The sequence below is a fragment of the Zea mays genome, chromosome 8, assembly GCF_902167145.1.
Source record: "Zea mays cultivar B73 chromosome 8, Zm-B73-REFERENCE-NAM-5.0, whole genome shotgun sequence".
Classification (NCBI taxonomy): domain Eukaryota; kingdom Viridiplantae; phylum Streptophyta; class Magnoliopsida; order Poales; family Poaceae; genus Zea; species Zea mays.
Window position 1 is genome coordinate 76,262,565 of NC_050103.1, and position 18,022 is coordinate 76,280,586.

General features: G+C 41.0%; 1 protein-coding gene across 1 annotated transcript; it reads left to right on the forward strand.

Annotated features, from left to right (window-relative positions):
* Nucleotides 1-1,966: 1,966 nt before the first annotated feature.
* On the forward strand, nucleotides 1,967-11,237 carry LOC109941429 (RNA cytidine acetyltransferase 1). Its single transcript, XM_020542378.2, has 25 exons — nucleotides 1,967-2,411; nucleotides 2,575-2,746; nucleotides 2,837-2,959; nucleotides 3,152-3,325; nucleotides 3,521-3,631; nucleotides 3,713-3,846; nucleotides 3,924-4,017; nucleotides 4,102-4,200; nucleotides 5,411-5,547; nucleotides 5,628-5,722; nucleotides 5,824-5,947; nucleotides 6,028-6,115; nucleotides 6,259-6,358; nucleotides 6,446-6,498; nucleotides 7,200-7,376; nucleotides 7,462-7,499; nucleotides 7,912-8,002; nucleotides 8,712-8,891; nucleotides 8,982-9,090; nucleotides 9,292-9,361; nucleotides 9,440-9,587; nucleotides 9,735-9,863; nucleotides 9,955-10,080; nucleotides 10,244-10,309; nucleotides 10,746-11,237. The coding sequence occupies exons 1-25, from the start codon at nucleotides 2,215-2,217 to the stop codon at nucleotides 10,986-10,988; spliced, it is 3,078 nt and encodes a 1,025-aa protein (XP_020397967.1). The 5' UTR covers nucleotides 1,967-2,214; the 3' UTR covers nucleotides 10,989-11,237.
* The last annotated feature ends 6,785 nt before the right edge of the window (nucleotides 11,238-18,022 follow it).

The following is an 18,022-nucleotide window of genomic DNA, read 5'->3' on the forward strand; positions in this document are numbered from 1 at the left end:
GGGTTGAATGTTTTGATTGTGTCTTTGGAGTGTATTATTTGCTGTAGTATTGAATGTGAAGGTTGGGAAGCTTGGATGGCTTGAATGGAGGTAGTTGGGGGTATTTATAGCCTCCAACCACTTCCTAGCCGTTGGCTTACTTTACCGTCGATGGGCACACCTAGGGGTGGGCGTTCGGGTTACTCGAAAATTTCGAGTCGGGTAATTCGGGTTTTTAAAATTTCGGGTTTTGAGAATTGATACCCGAAATTACAACGGGTTTTGCAATACCCGAAAATTCAGGTACCCGGAATTTCGAGTTCGTGTTCGGGTATTCCCAAACTACCCGAACTATTGTGTCGGCTTCGTAAAAACACATACACCCTATTAAATTAGTATAAAAATATAGTTTGAATAATGATATACATGTACATATAAAACACAAGCAATCTACAATCACAAGTTATTCACACTTACACATAATTATAGATGTACAAATTAATAATTAAGCATGACATGAGTACATGACACATGAAAGTTCGGGTATTTCGGGTACCCGATTGTGATACCCCGAATTACCTGAAATAAATTCGGGTTTTGCAAGTTGCTACCCGAAATTCCCGAACAAAATTCGGGTTTCGGGTATTTCGGGTTCGGGTTACGGGTTTTTTGCCTAGCCCTAGGCACACCGGACACTCTACTGTTCACTGTATGGTGAGTGCCACGTCAGTCGACCATTGGAGTTTAGAGCTGTTGATCGTTGAAGTCTTGTGTCCTCTTGCGGCATCGAACAGTCCGGTGGCACACCGGACAGTCCGGTGCGTTCTGACTTTGCAGACTGACTCTAACTTCTGACGGTCAGACTGTACTGCAGTCGACCGTTGACGAAGTTGACCTTTGCTCCGTTGGCTCACCGGATAGTCCGGTGAATTATAGCGGATTGACTCTGAGAAAACCCGAGGGTGGCAGTTCGCGAGGTGTTTCGGCCTAGGCACCGGACTCCGGTGCGCCACTGGTTGCACCAACTCTTGTTATTGCTCCAAACTTTGTAGAGTTGCCCAGATCACTTTCTTTGTTTGTTTATGTAAACTTTAGGCACCTGAGAGAAATAGCAACTAGGCAAACTAGTTAGTCTATATGGTTTGTGATGGACGTCAAACACGAAAATCGATTATAGGAAATATTTAGGCTATTTCCCTTTCAATTATGTAAACAAGTTAAATGACTTATTCTTTATTATCTGCTCCTTACGTTTATAAATATGCTTATGTTCACTCTTTGTTTGTAAACTCTTTTACTCATATGACCTTCGAGGAGCGGTTAGATGAAGGAAACACACTAACTTATGCTAACATGTTCCTTTCTATATCCCAAAAGATTTAAAAACAAATGTCCACCATCACCTTCATCCTTTGATAAAAGGACAAAGGCACTTATCATTTAATATTATGTTTTCTTATTTTTTTATTTTATTCAGCAGTTGAAAACAAATGACCAACACAATCCAGATTATATAATTGATGAGTAGAAATAAACACACCTATAGTAGAGAAAGACCAAAAATTTAAAAAATTGGGGGCAGACTACGCTTTTGGCAACAGTTGTAGCCTGCTCTCGTAGCCTTAGAGCAACTCCAATAGTTATGTAAATTTTAGCTCTCTAAATCACAGATTTAAGAAGTTGCTAAATGACTTTTAGAGTAAAAAATGTGAGTTCTTCAATAGTTCTCTAAATATAGGTTGTAATTTTGTTTTGTATTTATCCACATAAAAAATAAGTCACAAAACTATATAATGCAATCAACATTTTTGTTTAGGGAGTTGTTAAATGGTTGCCAAATGTAGAGAGAAAATAAGGTTAGATGGCAAGTTGTTAAATTTAGAAAGTTTATTTAGAGAACTACTGGAGTTGCTCTTAGGCCGTCGAAAAGAAAGAAGGGAAATGGTTGCTCTGGTCTTAAAAGAGCCCAGCCCAATCTATAGTCTACACAGCCCATTGCCGCGCTCACTAAGAAATTAGTAAGAGGCAATCTCAATCGTTGAAGCAGCCCCGCGCTCCCCATCCCGCCGTCCACGCTCCCATCACTCATCACCCGCAGTCCCCTTCTCCGTCCTCCCGCCCGCGACTTCACCGATTCACGCCGGCACTTGCGAGGCGGCTAAACCCTAGCTAAACCCACTACCGCTCCCCCGAAAACAGTCGCCGCCGGTGCCAGCAGTTAGGAGCGGCGGCAGGATGAGGAAGAAGGTGGACGAGCGCATCCGCACGATGATCGAGAACGGCGTGCGGCAGCGGCAGCGCTCCATGTTCGTCATCGTCGGCGACAAGTCGCGCGATCAGATCGTCAATCTCAACTACATGCTCACCAAGTCCCGCGTCAAGTCGCGCCCCTCCGTCCTCTGGTGCTACCGCGACAAGCTCGAGATCAGCAGGTGATGATGGTGCCCTTGCGGCTGGCCGCGTTTTCCTCCGCCACCGCACGCTTGCTTTACTTTACTTGGTGCTCGGTTAGTGAATGCAGAGATGACGCGGCTTGCATTGTGCAGTGCTGTATATTTACTTCCCTATTTGTCATTGTTTCATCCTGTACCGTAGTCACAAGAAGAAGCGCGGCAAGCAGATCAAGAAGCTCATGCAGCGGGGTCTCCTGGACCCTGAGAAGGCCGACCCGTTCTCCCTCTTCATGGAGACCTCGGACATTACATACTGCCTCTACAGGGACTCTGAGCGGGTCCTTGGCAACACGTTCGGCATGTGCATACTGCAGGTTCTTCCTGAAACTTCTCTTCTATTCCATTTGGCTGAGGCTGCCATCCTCGGCTTTCTTGTTGCTGAATTTTCTTTGTTGTTGCTACAGGACTTTGAGGCACTGACGCCTAACCTTCTTGCACGGACCATTGAGACAGTTGAGGGTGGCGGTTTGATAATCTTGCTGCTCCGCTCGCTGTCCTCACTAACCAGTCTCTATACAATGGTCATGGTGAGTTTCATTTCTCCCCTGCATTTTACTTATCTTTCACCCATACACAGTCAATTAAGTAAGGAGTTTTGATAGTTTTTTTGGTTTCGTGTTGTCTATTAAGAATGAAGAATCTCTATACCACCTGCCCCATGCGCCATTCCCCATCCGCGCTGAATTAGATTTTGAGTTTGGTTCTTTCTGTTCCAACAGGATGTCCATGAAAGGTTTCGAACGGAGTCTCATACTCAAGCGGCTGCAAGGTTCAATGAGAGGTTCTTGCTGTCTATAGCATCATGCAAAGCATGTGTTGTGATGGATGATGAACTTAACATTTTGCCGATATCCTCTCACATGAAATTCATACAACCAGTTACAAACAATGAGGTATGGGTGCTTAATTCCATTTCCTTTATTGGTATGTTAAGCATTCCTTTTTTCCCAATAAGACTTCTTCTCTTCTATCCTATGATGAATGACTGCTGAGTTTTCCAAGTTCTGGTGAATCTCTTGGATATTTTGTTTCTGTAATTCATATCATTTGATTCCTCTGCAATGTGCATTTTTTAATCATGTGCCTAGGATTCTGAAGGTTTGTCGGAACGGGAGAGGGAGTTGAAAGAACTCAAGGATCAATTTCGCGAAGACTTTCCCGTTGGCCCGTTGATTGGAAAGTGCTGCACAATGGATCAGGTGCAGTTCAATGCTAATTCTATCAATATTTTCACAAAAAAGATTCTTGTGCCATATGTTGAAACTTAAAGTCACTTGCAGGGTAAAGCTGTCATCAATTTTCTAGACTCTATTTTGGATAAGTCCCTGAGGAGTACAGTTGCTTTGCTTGCTGCTCGTGGACGTGGTAAATCAGCAGCTCTTGGTCTTGCCATTGCTGGAGCTGTAGCAGCTGGGTAAAGCTCAACCCAATGGAAGTCAATATTTAGTCGAATGTGCTATTCTTCTTAGTGCAAATTGTTTGACTTCTTAGGTATTCAAATATATTTGTCACCGCTCCAAGTCCAGAGAACTTAAAAACTTTGTTTGACTTTGTGTGCAAGGGAATAAATGCATTGGAGTACAAGGTGCTTTTCTGCTATTTTGTTTTGTTGTTGAAGTGTAGCTGTGTTCTTTACATAGGATTTTTATGCTTATATTTCCTCTTTCAGGAGCATTTGCACTATGATGTGATGAAGAGTGCCGACCCAGAACTGAAGAAAGCAACAATTCAAATAAATGTCTATAAGCAACATCGTCAGACAATCCAGGTAATAACTTGATTGCTTGCCAAACCTACAATTAGTGTTTGATAGTCCTATCCAAAGCACCCAGGATGATGCTTCATTCTGAAGCTCACTTTGCAGATAAGTTGGAGACTGACTTCAGCTTATGTGTTCTAAAGAGTCTTAGCTTTCCCTGTGGAACTTAGGGGTTGGTTTTCATTTTAGAGGGCTTAGATTTTATTGATTGGGCTTAAGTTTCCTCAGGGAGGTAAAACAGTAATTACTTCTCAAGATGTTGTAAAATAATGACTTGTTTAAATGCTGTTTAAGCAGAGTAATGCACAATTTAACTAGTGTGATGACAATCATTATGGACCATAGTAGTTGTGTACTTGTTTCTTAGAGAGGCAGAAGGCAAAAGGCTGTTCAAGATAAACCTGTGGTTGATTGTATGGTTAGGTGTGAACCTACTGAGATGGTTGGGTGTAGAATAGAAATCAAATGGATTCGATTTTAATTACTCAAAGATATATTTTATGTTCACCTGCTGCCTGGTTGAGATTATGGTTTACTATGCTATCTGCTTTAGTCATTTGGCAGTCAATAACATAAAAATGCTCGTATTGTCATACCATTTTTGTAACTCATATGAATGTGGAGTCTACACTTATAGTGCTAACTTGAACAATTGATCACTAATTTGTTATGAATCTAGAAATACATATCCTATCAGCGAATAATGTAAATGGTGAAATAATAGGTTGACTTACACGAAATTATTAGTAGCATGGTGGTTGGTTGCCGAGTAGTGGTAACAGACAGCCAGGGATCAAATCCTGGCTTGCCAAAAAAGAGACCCCCTTGCTGTGTCTCCCCTAAAAAAATAGTGGCAGGGCACCGGCCCTGTGATAATGCTACAGTCCTACCTGTGGGTAATGGCAGTGGCCTCCGGCCCAAGCTACAGTGCGGCCCTATAGGGTGAGGCCATAGTTTGAGGGTTTTCTCGTCCGGTTCGGCTGAGGTTTCTCCTTATCGCAAAGCAGTGGAGCGGTCTTTCCCCCACTGGTTGAGTTCTCTTTATTGTGCAAGATAAGTTATATTGCATTTCATCCCAATGGAAAAATGTATCATCCTTGCAAGGCTTATATTTCCCCGTCCACCTTCAATATATGTACTTAGGAAGAAAACTGCTTTGCAACTACTCACATTGCTTATTATGAGTTCACATGGCTCTTAGAGTTGCTAATGTTTGCAGTATCTGAAACCTAATGATCATGGAAAGCTTTCTCAAGTTGAACTCCTTGTTATTGATGAAGCTGCGGCCATTCCATTGCCAATTGTTAAGTCCATGCTTGGTCCATACCTTGTTTTCCTCTCTTCCACTGTCAATGGGTATGTTTTCAGTTACTTTATATGGTATCGTAATTCATAAGTCATGGATCTAATTGACAATGATGATTTTTGTGTTATAGGTATGAAGGTACAGGTCGATCATTGTCTCTGAAGCTTCTCCAGCAACTAGAATCCCAAAGCCAGCCATCTGTTCAGTCTAATGGACCTAATTCCAGTAAGAGTAGTTTAGGTTTTCAATTTCAGTGCACTACGTTTTGGAAGAAATCTCCATGTTTCTTGTTTTGCATCTATAATCTACTTTATTTTGTCATGTAGGTAGGCTCTTTAAGAAAATTGAATTGAACGAATCTATTAGATATGCCTCTGGTGACCCTGTTGAGACCTGGCTTAATGACCTACTTTGTTTGGATCTTGCAAACTCCATTCCAAATATCAGCAGGTGAGCATCGTCCGAATACCTATCTTTTTTTCTGTCCAAGTTTGCAGTATTTCAAACAAAGAATTATGGTTTCTTCTTAGGCTACCTCACCCAAAAGAATGTGATCTGTATTATGTCAACCGGGACACACTTTTCTCATATCACAAGGAGAGCGAGATATTTTTACAGGTACAGATCAACAGCATTTATTTTTGCATGCTCCGTTCATATATTTATCAAATTAGGTTGCTAATATTTAAAAAAATATATAAATTGAAGGAGAATGTATTTCATCTTCCTAAATGGACAGTGGTCTCATTAATATTTTTCAGCGGATGATGGCACTTTATGTTGCTTCCCACTATAAAAATTCGCCTAATGACATGCAATTAATGGCAGATGCACCAGCACATCATTTGTTTGTATTGCTTGGTATGTGGACTGATCCTCTTGCAATAATATATGTTCGATATGATACTGTTATTGTGCCCTACCTACTTGTGTTTCTTTGTTTGATAGGCCCTGTTGATGAGTCCAAAAACCAGCTCCCTGATATCCTGTGTGTAATCCAGGTTCTGATCATTTTATAGAATTAATTCCTTTGATGTTATTTTGAAATTTGCTCCTGATTTTTCTCATTGTTGTCTTAGAGCATTAGCTCTGCATTGATTCATTGACACTGTGCACATGCATGGTAGAAAAAGTTATTCTTGGTCAATCACTCCACAAGTAGTACCCACAACAAGATTAAGAAAATAGTGCAACTATGTCTTCAAGTAGACCTATGAAGAAGCCTCGGCAGCCAAAATATTCAAAGCACTTGCACCGACTCATAAACAAGATTTGGTTCTTCTCTCACCTTTTTGGTTCACTTCTACATCAGCTCAAGGCTCACTTTCACTGCCAATGAAGAAGCCCTGGGGTTCTTCAACTGTACAGCACCCCGGGTCACATGAACCATTGCCACATATATGCATAATATTTCTCCTAACATAGACACCAAGTGCAGCAATTTTTTTTACTATAGTTATATGTCATTGACCTAATTGACTTTAATTTCTTTTTGTGTCACCATGAGAACTAGCATTCTTAGTTGTTGGCTTCAATCCAAGATATTCTAATCAAACACCAAAGCCACTAACAAGTTTCATATTCCACCATGATCTACACTGTTCAGTTTATTGATATTAGATTCGTTTTAAGCGTATTTCATACTATATGCGCCATGTAATGCAGAAACATTATATATGTAATATTTTAATTTGTATTTCAGGTTTGTTTGGAAGGACAAATCTCTCGAAAGTCAGCTATGAAAAGCCTGAGTGAGGGCCGTTCACCTTCCGGTGATCAAATACCATGGAAATTTTGTGAACAGTTCCAAGACAATGTATTTCCAAGTCTCTCAGGAGCTCGTATAGTGCGAATTGCTGTCCATCCTAGCGCCTTGAGGGTACATTCTTTTTACATTTATGTGATTTGGTTTATGTAAGTTGACATCATTTTGTATATCATTCTATGTTTTTTGCCTTGTGTAGCTTGGGTATGGCTCAGCTGCCATTGGCCTTCTATCTCGGTACTCTTCTTTACACTGCTTCAGTTTGCATCCTTATGTCATAAGTCATATATAATGATTACTGGCGCTTTGCTTCTGATTCTAAATTGTACTCTTCTTTACACTGCTTTACTTTGCACCTGATATATATCGATCACTGGTGCTTTATTTTTTACTCTAAAACAAACACAGCCCTTACAGTCTTAACCATTGTGGTGATATCCACCCTCCTGATTTTCTGTATTAAACGTTTACGTTTTCCAATCATGTTACACTTTTTCACCCATGTCAACTTTTGTACATAAGTATTTCTTTGAAATATATTCATAGGTTCTCGTTTATGAGTCACATTGTCTGAAAAGGACTGAATGAAATACCTAATACAGCTATAGCTGTTTCTATTTATTTGACAGCTACCTTTTTTTCCTTGAAGGTACTATGAAGGGCAAATGAGAAGATTATTTGATGACGATGAGGAGGAAACGGAAGAGCCTGATGTGAAGATTGCTGAAGCTGCAGAGAAGGTTTGAATCCAAAGCTGTCTGTACTCAATCATACGCTTAAATGTTTTCATTCTTGTATTTCATATATTGAAAGTAGCTGGAACTAAGCTTACAGAGGAACTTGGATATATTTCACATATCTTCTGTTATTGTTGCTAATTTATTTTTTGCAAACCATACAACACTAACTACTGAAAATTGTATTGTTATTCCCACTACTATTACAGCTAAACTATTTGGTAGAAAAATATGACATGTTTTCAATTTTTTTTCTACTGTACAATATGGAGTATATGATTGTTTACTAGGTGGTTCAGGCATATAGTTATCAATACATTCTTTTCTATTTTGAATAATTTGGTTGTATCCATACTATGACCCAGTCACAATCCTTTACTTTGTCCACTTTTATGCAAGTTTCATCCTCAATTTCGAGTTAAACATCGCACTTGTTGAATGATCTCTTATACATTGGAATTTTTGTATGTTGCCTCATGAAATTTATGAATAGTGAATTTGTTATATGTGTTTCCTTTGGATATTTATCATTGCATATACCCTTCTATTTGATTGTATTACTAATGATAAAATTACTATTATTTATTCTGCTGGTTAATAAAGGCGTAAGAAGGATTTAACATATAATAAATATGCTAGCACTGAGTCTAACAACTTTTATCGAATGTCTCCAAAGAGACATCAACTTTTAACTTGGTATATGTTGTTTCAGGCTTCACTGCTAGAAGAGACCATAAAACCTAGGGCAAATCTTCCACCACTCCTTGTTCATCTTCATGAACGTCGTCCTGAGAAGCTCCATTATCTTGGTGTATCTTTTGGACTGACCCAAGAGCTTTTCCGCTTTTGGCGGAAGCACAACTTCTACCCGTTCTATGTCGGCCAGATTCCAGTAATCATATCTAACCGGACTTGCCATAACAGATTGACAGTACTTAGTGTTTCACCTTCTGTTGTGCTTATTGCTATTTCATTTTTTCAGAGTGCTGTTACTGGTGAGCATACCTGTATGGTGTTGAGACCCTTAAACAGTGATGACATCGAAGTTAGTGAGTCAAACAAACATGGATTTTTGGATCCGTTTTACCAAGGTACTATTTTTTGTGTGTTTTGTTCAATCTATTTTACATTTCTAGCTGAAACTGCTTAGTGTATTTACCACAATTTCAGTAAACAAATTTAGTTTAAACTTCCTAATCTTAGATGCACAGATGGTGTTTTGTTTTTTCTTGCATCGTTTTTTACGTAAAGTTTTTTTGGGTGCATTAGCTAAATTTGAAACCTATGTTCAGATTTCAGACAAAGATTCAGGCGGCTTTTGGGAACTTCTTTCCGGCATCTTAATTTTAAGCTTGCAATGAGGTATGCACTTTTGAACTACATTAGTGCAGTATTTTTTCTGTATTCTGATTTTTTTTCTTTTTTATTTATATTTTCTAGTGTCTTGGCTTCGAAGATTGATTACTCAAACCATGAGCCTTCAGAATACGATAATAATAGCACTTCAAAATTATTGGAAGACATGCTATCACCACATGACATGAAACGACTAGAGGCGTATTCAAACAATTTAGTCGATTATCATCTGGTAAGAAACCCAATTATCCAATTCAGAATATATAAGGTGTATGTAGTTTTGATGCATTTGCAGAGTATATTTTTCTGCTGTGCTGTGAAATAACTGTCTTTTGCATCTAAGGCATCACTCTGAATTTGAATGCGATTGGTATTTCAGATCCTGGATCTTGTACCCATCCTTGCACATCAGTATTTTTCAGAGAGGCTTCCAGTGTCATTACATGGTGCCCAAGCAGCTGTTTTGTTTTGTCTAGGCCTGCAGGACAAAGACATAGGCACTGTGAAGGTTAGCTCAAGTTTAATCCCAAGCAAGTCCAAAGTACTTGGTATTCTCATCAAGATTTCTCACAGCTGTTCTCTAATTTATTTAATCACAGGAAGAGCTCGGGATAGAAAGGGAACAGGTTCTATCGAACTTCATAAAGACAATGAAGAAGCTGTATGGTTACCTTCATAACATTGCAGGGAAAAAAATCGAAACAACCTTACCTCGACTGAAAGAGGTAGTTAAATATATTTAGTTTCACTCTGTAGATTTCAATTTATAAAACACTGCACGCTAGCTAGTGCATTACTGTAGTCACATGAAATTTGTAGGACCATACTCTGGAACACCTTTTTTTTTCTTCGTTCTTTACCTTGCTCATGCTGTGTTGCTATACCCAGATTGAAATGCCCCCTCTTAGCAAATCGATGGATGAGGACCTTGCAGAAGCAGCCAAGGAAGTAGAGGTGAGCATCCAAACTGCCATCAATAATACTCATAATTCTGCATTGAGGACATATCTAGTGCACATTGAAGATTGGTGCACATGATGCACATATTAAATTATCACCACTTATTTTAGATCTAACGTCTCTAATTGATCATTCAATTTACAAATAGCACCCTCCACCACTACACACCACCACGGTGGAGGGTGTCCTTAGTAAAATATACCAAACAACTAGAGACGTTAGATCTAAAATGAGTGATGATGATTTAATATGTGCACCATGTGCACCAATCTTCCATATGCACCAGATATGTTCTCTTCTGCATTTGGTACTAACAAGGGCGATCAAAGGATCATGTAGCCCCCCCCCCCCCCCCCCCCCCCCCCCCCCCCCCCCCCCCCCCTTCTCTCTCTCTTGTTACCTCTGGTAACGTCGTATGGCAAAATCTCAGGAACAGAGAAGAGCCGCAAATGAAGCTCCTGTGGACCCAAAGATTCTGCAGAAGTATGCAATTGGTGACGACAATGAGATCGACAAGGCCCTGCAGAACACCAAGGTGTCTGCAAGCGGCATTATCAGCGTGAAGTCCAACAGAACAAAGACAGACAAGAAAGATAAGCACAAGGAAACAGGCAAATCGAAAAGGAAAGGAACAGACGGTGGCAGATCCGAGTTGAAAAAGAAGAGGTCTTAAGGTATTTCCCTTAAATTGGGTCTGCCACACAGCTGACCTCCCTGTGCCTTTGAGCTCTGGTCCAGCGAGGAGTACCATCGTCAGATGGGTTGAACGACCATGCCAATTCCTGAGCGAGTTCTAGTGTCTGTGTCTCTGGTCGCTGTTCCACAGATTTTGTTGTAACATTTATTTGATATAATATATACTTTATCCATGAAAGTTCAGTTTTGTTGCAGAAAAGAAATCACTTGCTACTGCCTTGTTTGATCGCCTGCTGCTCACCTCCGCTGATGCCAGTCGGACATCCCCAAATTGAAGCACCCACTGAGTCCTATGAGGCAATACCCACACGGCCTATATCACTATCAGTGTCTCAGAAAAGATCGTGCCATCAGATCTCAAGATTGACAGGATTATATCTTATCACCGACGGATACATCGTCAACCTTTAGAAAAAATATATTGCCATTAAATTCTATAAAAAATCAGGAAAATTATGTCATAGTTGAGACATCAAGGTACTAAGAGTTTTATCCCAGTGTTACTCTTGTAAAGTTCCTAATAAGTGCCAGCAAGCTCTATTGGTCTCCATTTTCCATTTCCCACCGAGCAAGAATATATGCTCCTAGGCCTAGTTTGGGAATCATTTTTTCAACAGAATTTTATTTTCCTAATGGCTAGTTTGGGAAGTCTATTTTTTTAAAAGTCAAGGGAAATGAATTAATTTCTCTTGGAAAAATGAAAATCCCTTGGAAAAATGGGGTTTTCAAACTAGTCCTAAAAGAAATTAGTTTATTTTTCCTTGGAAAATAAGAGTCACTGAAAAAATAGAGTTTTCAAACTAGCCCTTAGTATTATCCTAGTGGGCCACGCTATTAAACCAAACACCCGTGTGACCATAGTTGAAAAAGAAGGGAACATATCCGATGTACATGAGCCTTTAATATATATATGGTGCACATGAACTAACAAATTCATAAAAAAAATCTGAAAAATCATATATATTCTTTCCATCCTACTCCTATTATATATAAAATTTCAAGTTCAAAGTCACTATATTTTAGCGGTAATAAAAACATTTTTACCGATTTTCTATTTAAACTTGTCAGGAATTTTATTTTTTATTATAGCTAAAGTATAACGAATTTGAACTGGAATTTTTTGTATATAATTAGAGTAAGATAGGAAGAATATATGATTTTTTAGAACTTTTTATGAACTTTGTTAATTCATATGCACCAAATGTACACCAAAGACTCATATGCACTGAATATGTTATGAAAAAATAAAACCAAGGTGCACCTAATGCGCCTCGTGTTCTGTGAGTGTGAGCCTACCTAGGTGGTTCCTCTTTCTCAGGTTTTAGGTAGGGATGCAGTTCGATCAAATATACCTTTTCATATATGTTTTTATACATTTTTTTTCTTCTGGTTCAGATCGGATATAGAAATTCCCAAATTGTGCCGGATAAAATTTAAATGAACATCAACATCTTAAAATCCAACTTTGAGTATATATACGCAGAGGCAAAGCAACGTACACCACAACGGGTGCACACATACCCACAGAAATTTGCAAATTCAGTGATTTAGATCAAAATTTCACCATTATAAATTATTACTATGTATCCTCAAGACATGTGCAATCTTCTTTTATTCACCCTAGATTCGTCAATACATATAAGAATATAAATCAGACATGGGTCGTCAGATCGGATATTGAATACCTAGTCTTGGATACGTGATTAGATCCGAGTCATTTTAGATAGATCGAATTCAAATACGGATGAGAAATATCTAGCTCTAGGGAACTGTCGGAGAGGAAATTCTCCGGCCGGGTGGCGGAACGCACCCGCCCTAAATCCTAAGATGAGGAGGGACATAAGCGTTTTGCCTGTTAGATGGAGTCGGGAAGAACACAAGAACACACAAGGGTTTAGAGTGGTTCGGGCCGCCGGAGCGTAATACCCTACTCCACTGTGTGATGTATTGAGCTTGTATGAACTTGTGAGTTTGAGTGTGTGTGGGTCTGAGTTAGCCTGCCTTGTAACGCCGTGTGCGCTCCCTTTTATAGCTCAAGGGGGGCACATACAAGGATACTGAGCCCCGACATGTGGGCCCAGGGACAAATGGAAGGAAGCAACTAATGCCTGTAATGCCAGGGTGAACTCCGAGCGCCATAATGTCCGTAGCGCATACAGTGTTAATATCTCGCGGCTGCTTCCTCGGTAACGCGCGAGCCATGATGAGCACAGTGTATGCCGCAGCACGGGCGTACTGCCTGCCAACGGAATGGATAGGCACGCTGCCTGCAGGATGGTTTGGTCGCCGCCCGTCAGCGGAGTGGACATGGCACATTTAATACTGAGGCGACACATCGCCTGCCAGTGGAGTGACAGGGCTCATTAAATGCTGAGGCGGCACTGAAAGGGAAATGTGCCTTTGGGCCATTTCTATAAGTGTTTTGATGATTAAGTGTCCAACACAAATGTTTTGAATTCTTTATGTGTTAAACAAGCAAAAGGTGCAAATCAAAGATAATGTATGTTTCTAGACTTAGTACATTTGTTTTTGAGTACTAACGTGTTCTGTCTAAGTGCTAGAAACAGGTAGAAAAGAAACCAAAAAAAGACTTGGCTCGGTGCAGCCAAAACTCAGCGCAGTCTGGCACACCGGACTGTCCGGTGGTGCACCAGACAGTGTTCGGTGCGCCAGGCTGGTCTCCGGTAAAAAGGCCGCTCTCGGGAAAAGATCAACGACGTACGACTATAATTCACCGGACTGTCCGGTGGTGCACCGGACTGTCCGGTGAGCCAACGGTCGCCAGCGCAACAGTCGGCTGCGCAATCCGCGGGCGACGCGTGGCCCGCACCAACGGTCGGCAGGGGCACCGGACTGTCCGGTGTGCACCGGACAGTGTCCGATGCGCCATCGGGCCCGAAGCTACAACGGTCGACTGCACCTGTTTTGGAAAGCAATCTCGCACCAGACAACTACAGTGACTGTCCGGTGGTGCACCGGACTGTCCGGTGCACCACACGACAGAAGGCAAGATTAGCCTTCCAAGATTGTCTTCAACGGCTCCTAGCTGCCTTGGGGCTATAAAAGGGACCCCTAGGCGCATGGAGGAGTCACCCAAGCATTCACTAAGTATTCTAAGGCATCCAGACTCTGCTCCCGCGCATTCGCTTGTTGTGTTAGAGATTTGAGCTCCATTCGAGTCGAGAACTCCCTGTGTTGTCATTTGAGCTCAAGTCTTCACTTGTGTGCGTGGGTGTGCTGTGTTTTTGAATCTTGTGTGTGTTTCTCTTCCCAACCTTACTCTTGTGCGTTCTTTGTGATCAATCTTGTAAGGGCGAGAGGCTCCAACTTGTGGAGATTCCTCGCAAACGGGAAGAAAACTATAAGGAAGAAAACCGTGGTATTCAAGTTGATAATTGGATCACTTGAAAGGGGTTGAGTGCAACCCTCGTCCATTGGGATGCCACAACGTGGAAGTAGGCAAGTGTTACTTGGCCGAACCCCGGGATAAAATCACGTGTCTCTTGTGATTGCTCTCTCTTTGATTGTCTGTGTTCGCAAGAGCTCACCTCATAGACTTGATTAACTCGCACTAATATCTTTATAATCAAGTTTGTGGGAATTTAGTGTTTGATTTTACAGAATCACCTATTCACCCCCCTCTAGGTGCTCTCAATTGGTATCAGAGCCGCACTCTTCACTTAAGGGACTAACCGCTCGAAGAGATGGATCCTAAGGGAAAGGGGATGGTGGTCAACGACAAGGAGAAGGAGTCCATCTTCAACGAGCCAAGAGATGAAAAGCCCATTGACTCAGGCTCGAGTCACAAGAAGAAGGACGGGAATAAGAAGAGGCACATCAAGAAGATCATCTACTACGACAGCGATGCATCTTCTTCTTCACCAAGAGACGACGACGACTCTTTGTCGAAAAAGAGAACAGTTAATCAAAACTACTCTTTTGACTATTCTCGCATGACGTACAATTCGAATGCACATTTACTCTCTATTCCTCTAGGAAAACCTCCACACTTTTATGGAGAGGACTACTCATTTTGGAGTCACAAAATGCATAGTCATCTATTTTCTCTCCATCCTAGCATTTGGGAAATAGTGGAAAATGGAATGCATTTCGATAGTACGGATAACCCTGTGATGATAAATGAACAAATTCATAAGAATGCACAAGCTACCACTGTTTTGCTAGCATCTTTGTGCAGGGATGAATACAACAAGGTGAGCGGCTTGGACAACGCCAAGCAAATCTGGGACACCCTCAATATATCTCATGAGGGAAACGACGCCACCATGATCACCAAAATGGAGTTGGTGGAAGGCGAGCTGAGGAGATTTGCGATGATCAGGGGAGAGGAGCCAACGCAAACCTACAACAGGCTCAAAACCTTGGTCAACAAAATACGAAGTTACGGAAGCACAAGATGGATGGATCATGATGTCGTCCGACTCATGCTAAGGTCATTTACTGTAATTGAACCCCATCTTGCCAATCTTATTCGTGAAAACCCCAGGTACACCAAGATGACGCCCGAGGAGATTCTTGGAAAATTCGTGAGCGGGCGCATGATGGTGAAAGAAGCACGATACGTAGACGATGCGCTTAATGGTCCACTACCCGTATACGACCCACAACCCGTTGCTCTCAAAGCAACAAGCAGCAGGGAGGCGCTACCAAACAAGGTAGCACAAGTTGAGGCTGCCGGGCTAAACAAAGATGAGATGGCCCTAATCATCAAGCGCTTCAAGACCGCACTGAAAGGACACAAGGAGTACCCCAACAAAAATAAAACAAGGGGAAAGCGCTCCTGCTTCAAATGCGGTAAGACTGGTCACTTTATAGCAAATTGTCCCGATAATGATAGTGACCAGGGATAAGAAAAGAGCGGGAAGAAGGAGAAGAAAAAGAGCTACATGAAGGCAAAGGGCGAGGCACACCTCGGAAAGGAATGGGACTCGGACTGCTCTTCTTCCAACTCCGACGACGAAGGACTCGTTGCCTCGGCCTTCAACAATTCTTCTCTCTTCCCCAACGAACGCCACACTTGCCTCATGGCCAAGGAGAAGAAGGTAAGTGTTCAAGATACCTCTAAGTACACTACTTCTAGCGATGATAATTCTAGTGATGATGAAGTAGATTATACTGATTTATTTAAGGGTTTAGATAGAGCTAAAGTAGATAAAATCAATGAGCTAATTGATGCTCTAAATGAAAAAGATAGATTGCTAGAGAAGCAAGAGGACATCTTATATGAAGAACATGACAAATTTGTTAATGTACAAAAATCTCTTGCTTTAGAAACTAAGAAAAATGAAATGCTATCTTCTGAGTTATCTGCTTGCCATGAATCTATCTCTAGTTTAAAGATTTTGAATGATGATTTAAATGCTAAGCTAGAGGAAGCTAATAAATTTAGTTCATGTGTAGAGCATGTTGTTATTTGCAATAGATGCAAGGACTTTGATGTTAATTCTTGTGATGAACACCTTATTTCTATTGCTAAACTTGCAAAATTGATTTTGATAAATTAAAATTTTCTAGGGATGCCTACACTATTGGTAGACACCCCTCTATTAAGGATGGACTTGGTTTTCAAAAGGAAACCAAGAACTTAACAAGCCAAAAGGCTCCCGTTCTCAACAAGGAGAAAGGGAAGGCTCCTATGGCTAGTAGTTCTAAAAAATGTCATGCCTACATTTATGATAGAAAATTTTCTAGGAATGCTCATTATAATAGGAGTTATGATTATGATGCCTTTAATTCACATGCTATGTTTGCCTCTAGCTCTACTTTTGTGCATGGTAGAAGTAGGCCTAGGAGAAGTGATGTTGTGCCTCATGTGGCTAGGAGAATGTGTAATGAACCTTCTACCATTTACCATGCTTGCAATACTTCATTTGCGCTTTTATGTAAGAATGAAAAAGTAGTTGCTAGAAAGTTGGGATACAAATGCAAGGGATACAAGACTTGTATTTGGGTTCCAAATGCTATTGTGACTAACCTTGTAGGACCCAACAAGAGTTGGGTACCTAAAACCCAAGCTTAATTTGCCTTGCAGGTTTATGCATCCGGGGGATCTAGCTGGATAATCGATAACGGATGCACAAACCACATGACGGGGGAGAAGATGTTCACCTCCTACGTCAAGAACAAGGATTCCTAGGATACGATTATTTTTGGAGATGGGAACCAAGGCAAGGTCAAAGGTTTGGGAAAGATAGCCATCACAAGCGAGCACTCTATTTCAAATGTATTCTTAGTAGAGTCATTAGGGTACAACCTCCTGTCTGTAAGTCAATTGTGCCACATGGGCTACAATTGTCTGTTTACAAATGTTGATGTTTCTGTCTTTAGAAGGAGTGATGGTTCATTAGCGTTTAAGGGTGTATTAGACGACAGACTCTACTTAGTTGATTTTTCGAAAGAGGAGGCTGATCTAGATGCATGCTTAATAGCTAAGACTAGTATGGATTGGCTGTGGCATCGCCGTCTTGCACATGTTGGGATAAAGAACCTTCATAAACTTCTAAAGGGAGAACATGTGTTAGGACTAACCAATGTTTGTTTTGAGAAAGATAGACCTTGTGCAGCTTGCCAGGCAGGGAAACAGGTGGGAAGCACTCATCACAACAAGAATGTGATGACAACATCGAGACCACCAGAGCTTCTTCACATGGACCTCTTTGGACCCGTTGCCTACCTCAACATCGGGGGAAGTAAGTATGGTCTTGTAATTGTTGATGATTTTCCCACTTCACTTGGGTGTTCTTTTTGCTGGATAAATCAGAAACCCAAGGGACCCTAAAGCGCTTTCTAAAGAGGGCTTAAAACGAATTTGAGCTCAAGGTGAAAAAGATAAGAAGCGACAATGGGTCCGATTCAAGAATCTGCAAGTGGAGGAGTATCTAGAGGAAGAAGGCGTCAAGCATGAGTTCTCTGCTCCCTACACACCACAGCAAAATGGTGTGGTAAATAGGAAGAACAGGACGCTTATCAACATGGCGAGAACGATGCTTG

Bases quoted from the DNA above. Each gene is read 5' to 3' on its own strand.
- LOC109941429 (XM_020542378.2), top strand. From the start codon at position 2,215: ATGAGGAAGAAGGTGGACGAGCGCATCCGCACGATGATCGAGAACGGC. The intron at 2,412-2,574 runs GTGATGATGGTG...CCTGTACCGTAG, and splicing joins GACAAGCTCGAGATCAGCAG to TCACAAGAAGAAGCGCGGCA. The intron at 5,948-6,027 runs GTGAGCATCGTC...GTTTCTTCTTAG, and splicing joins TCCATTCCAAATATCAGCAG to GCTACCTCACCCAAAAGAAT.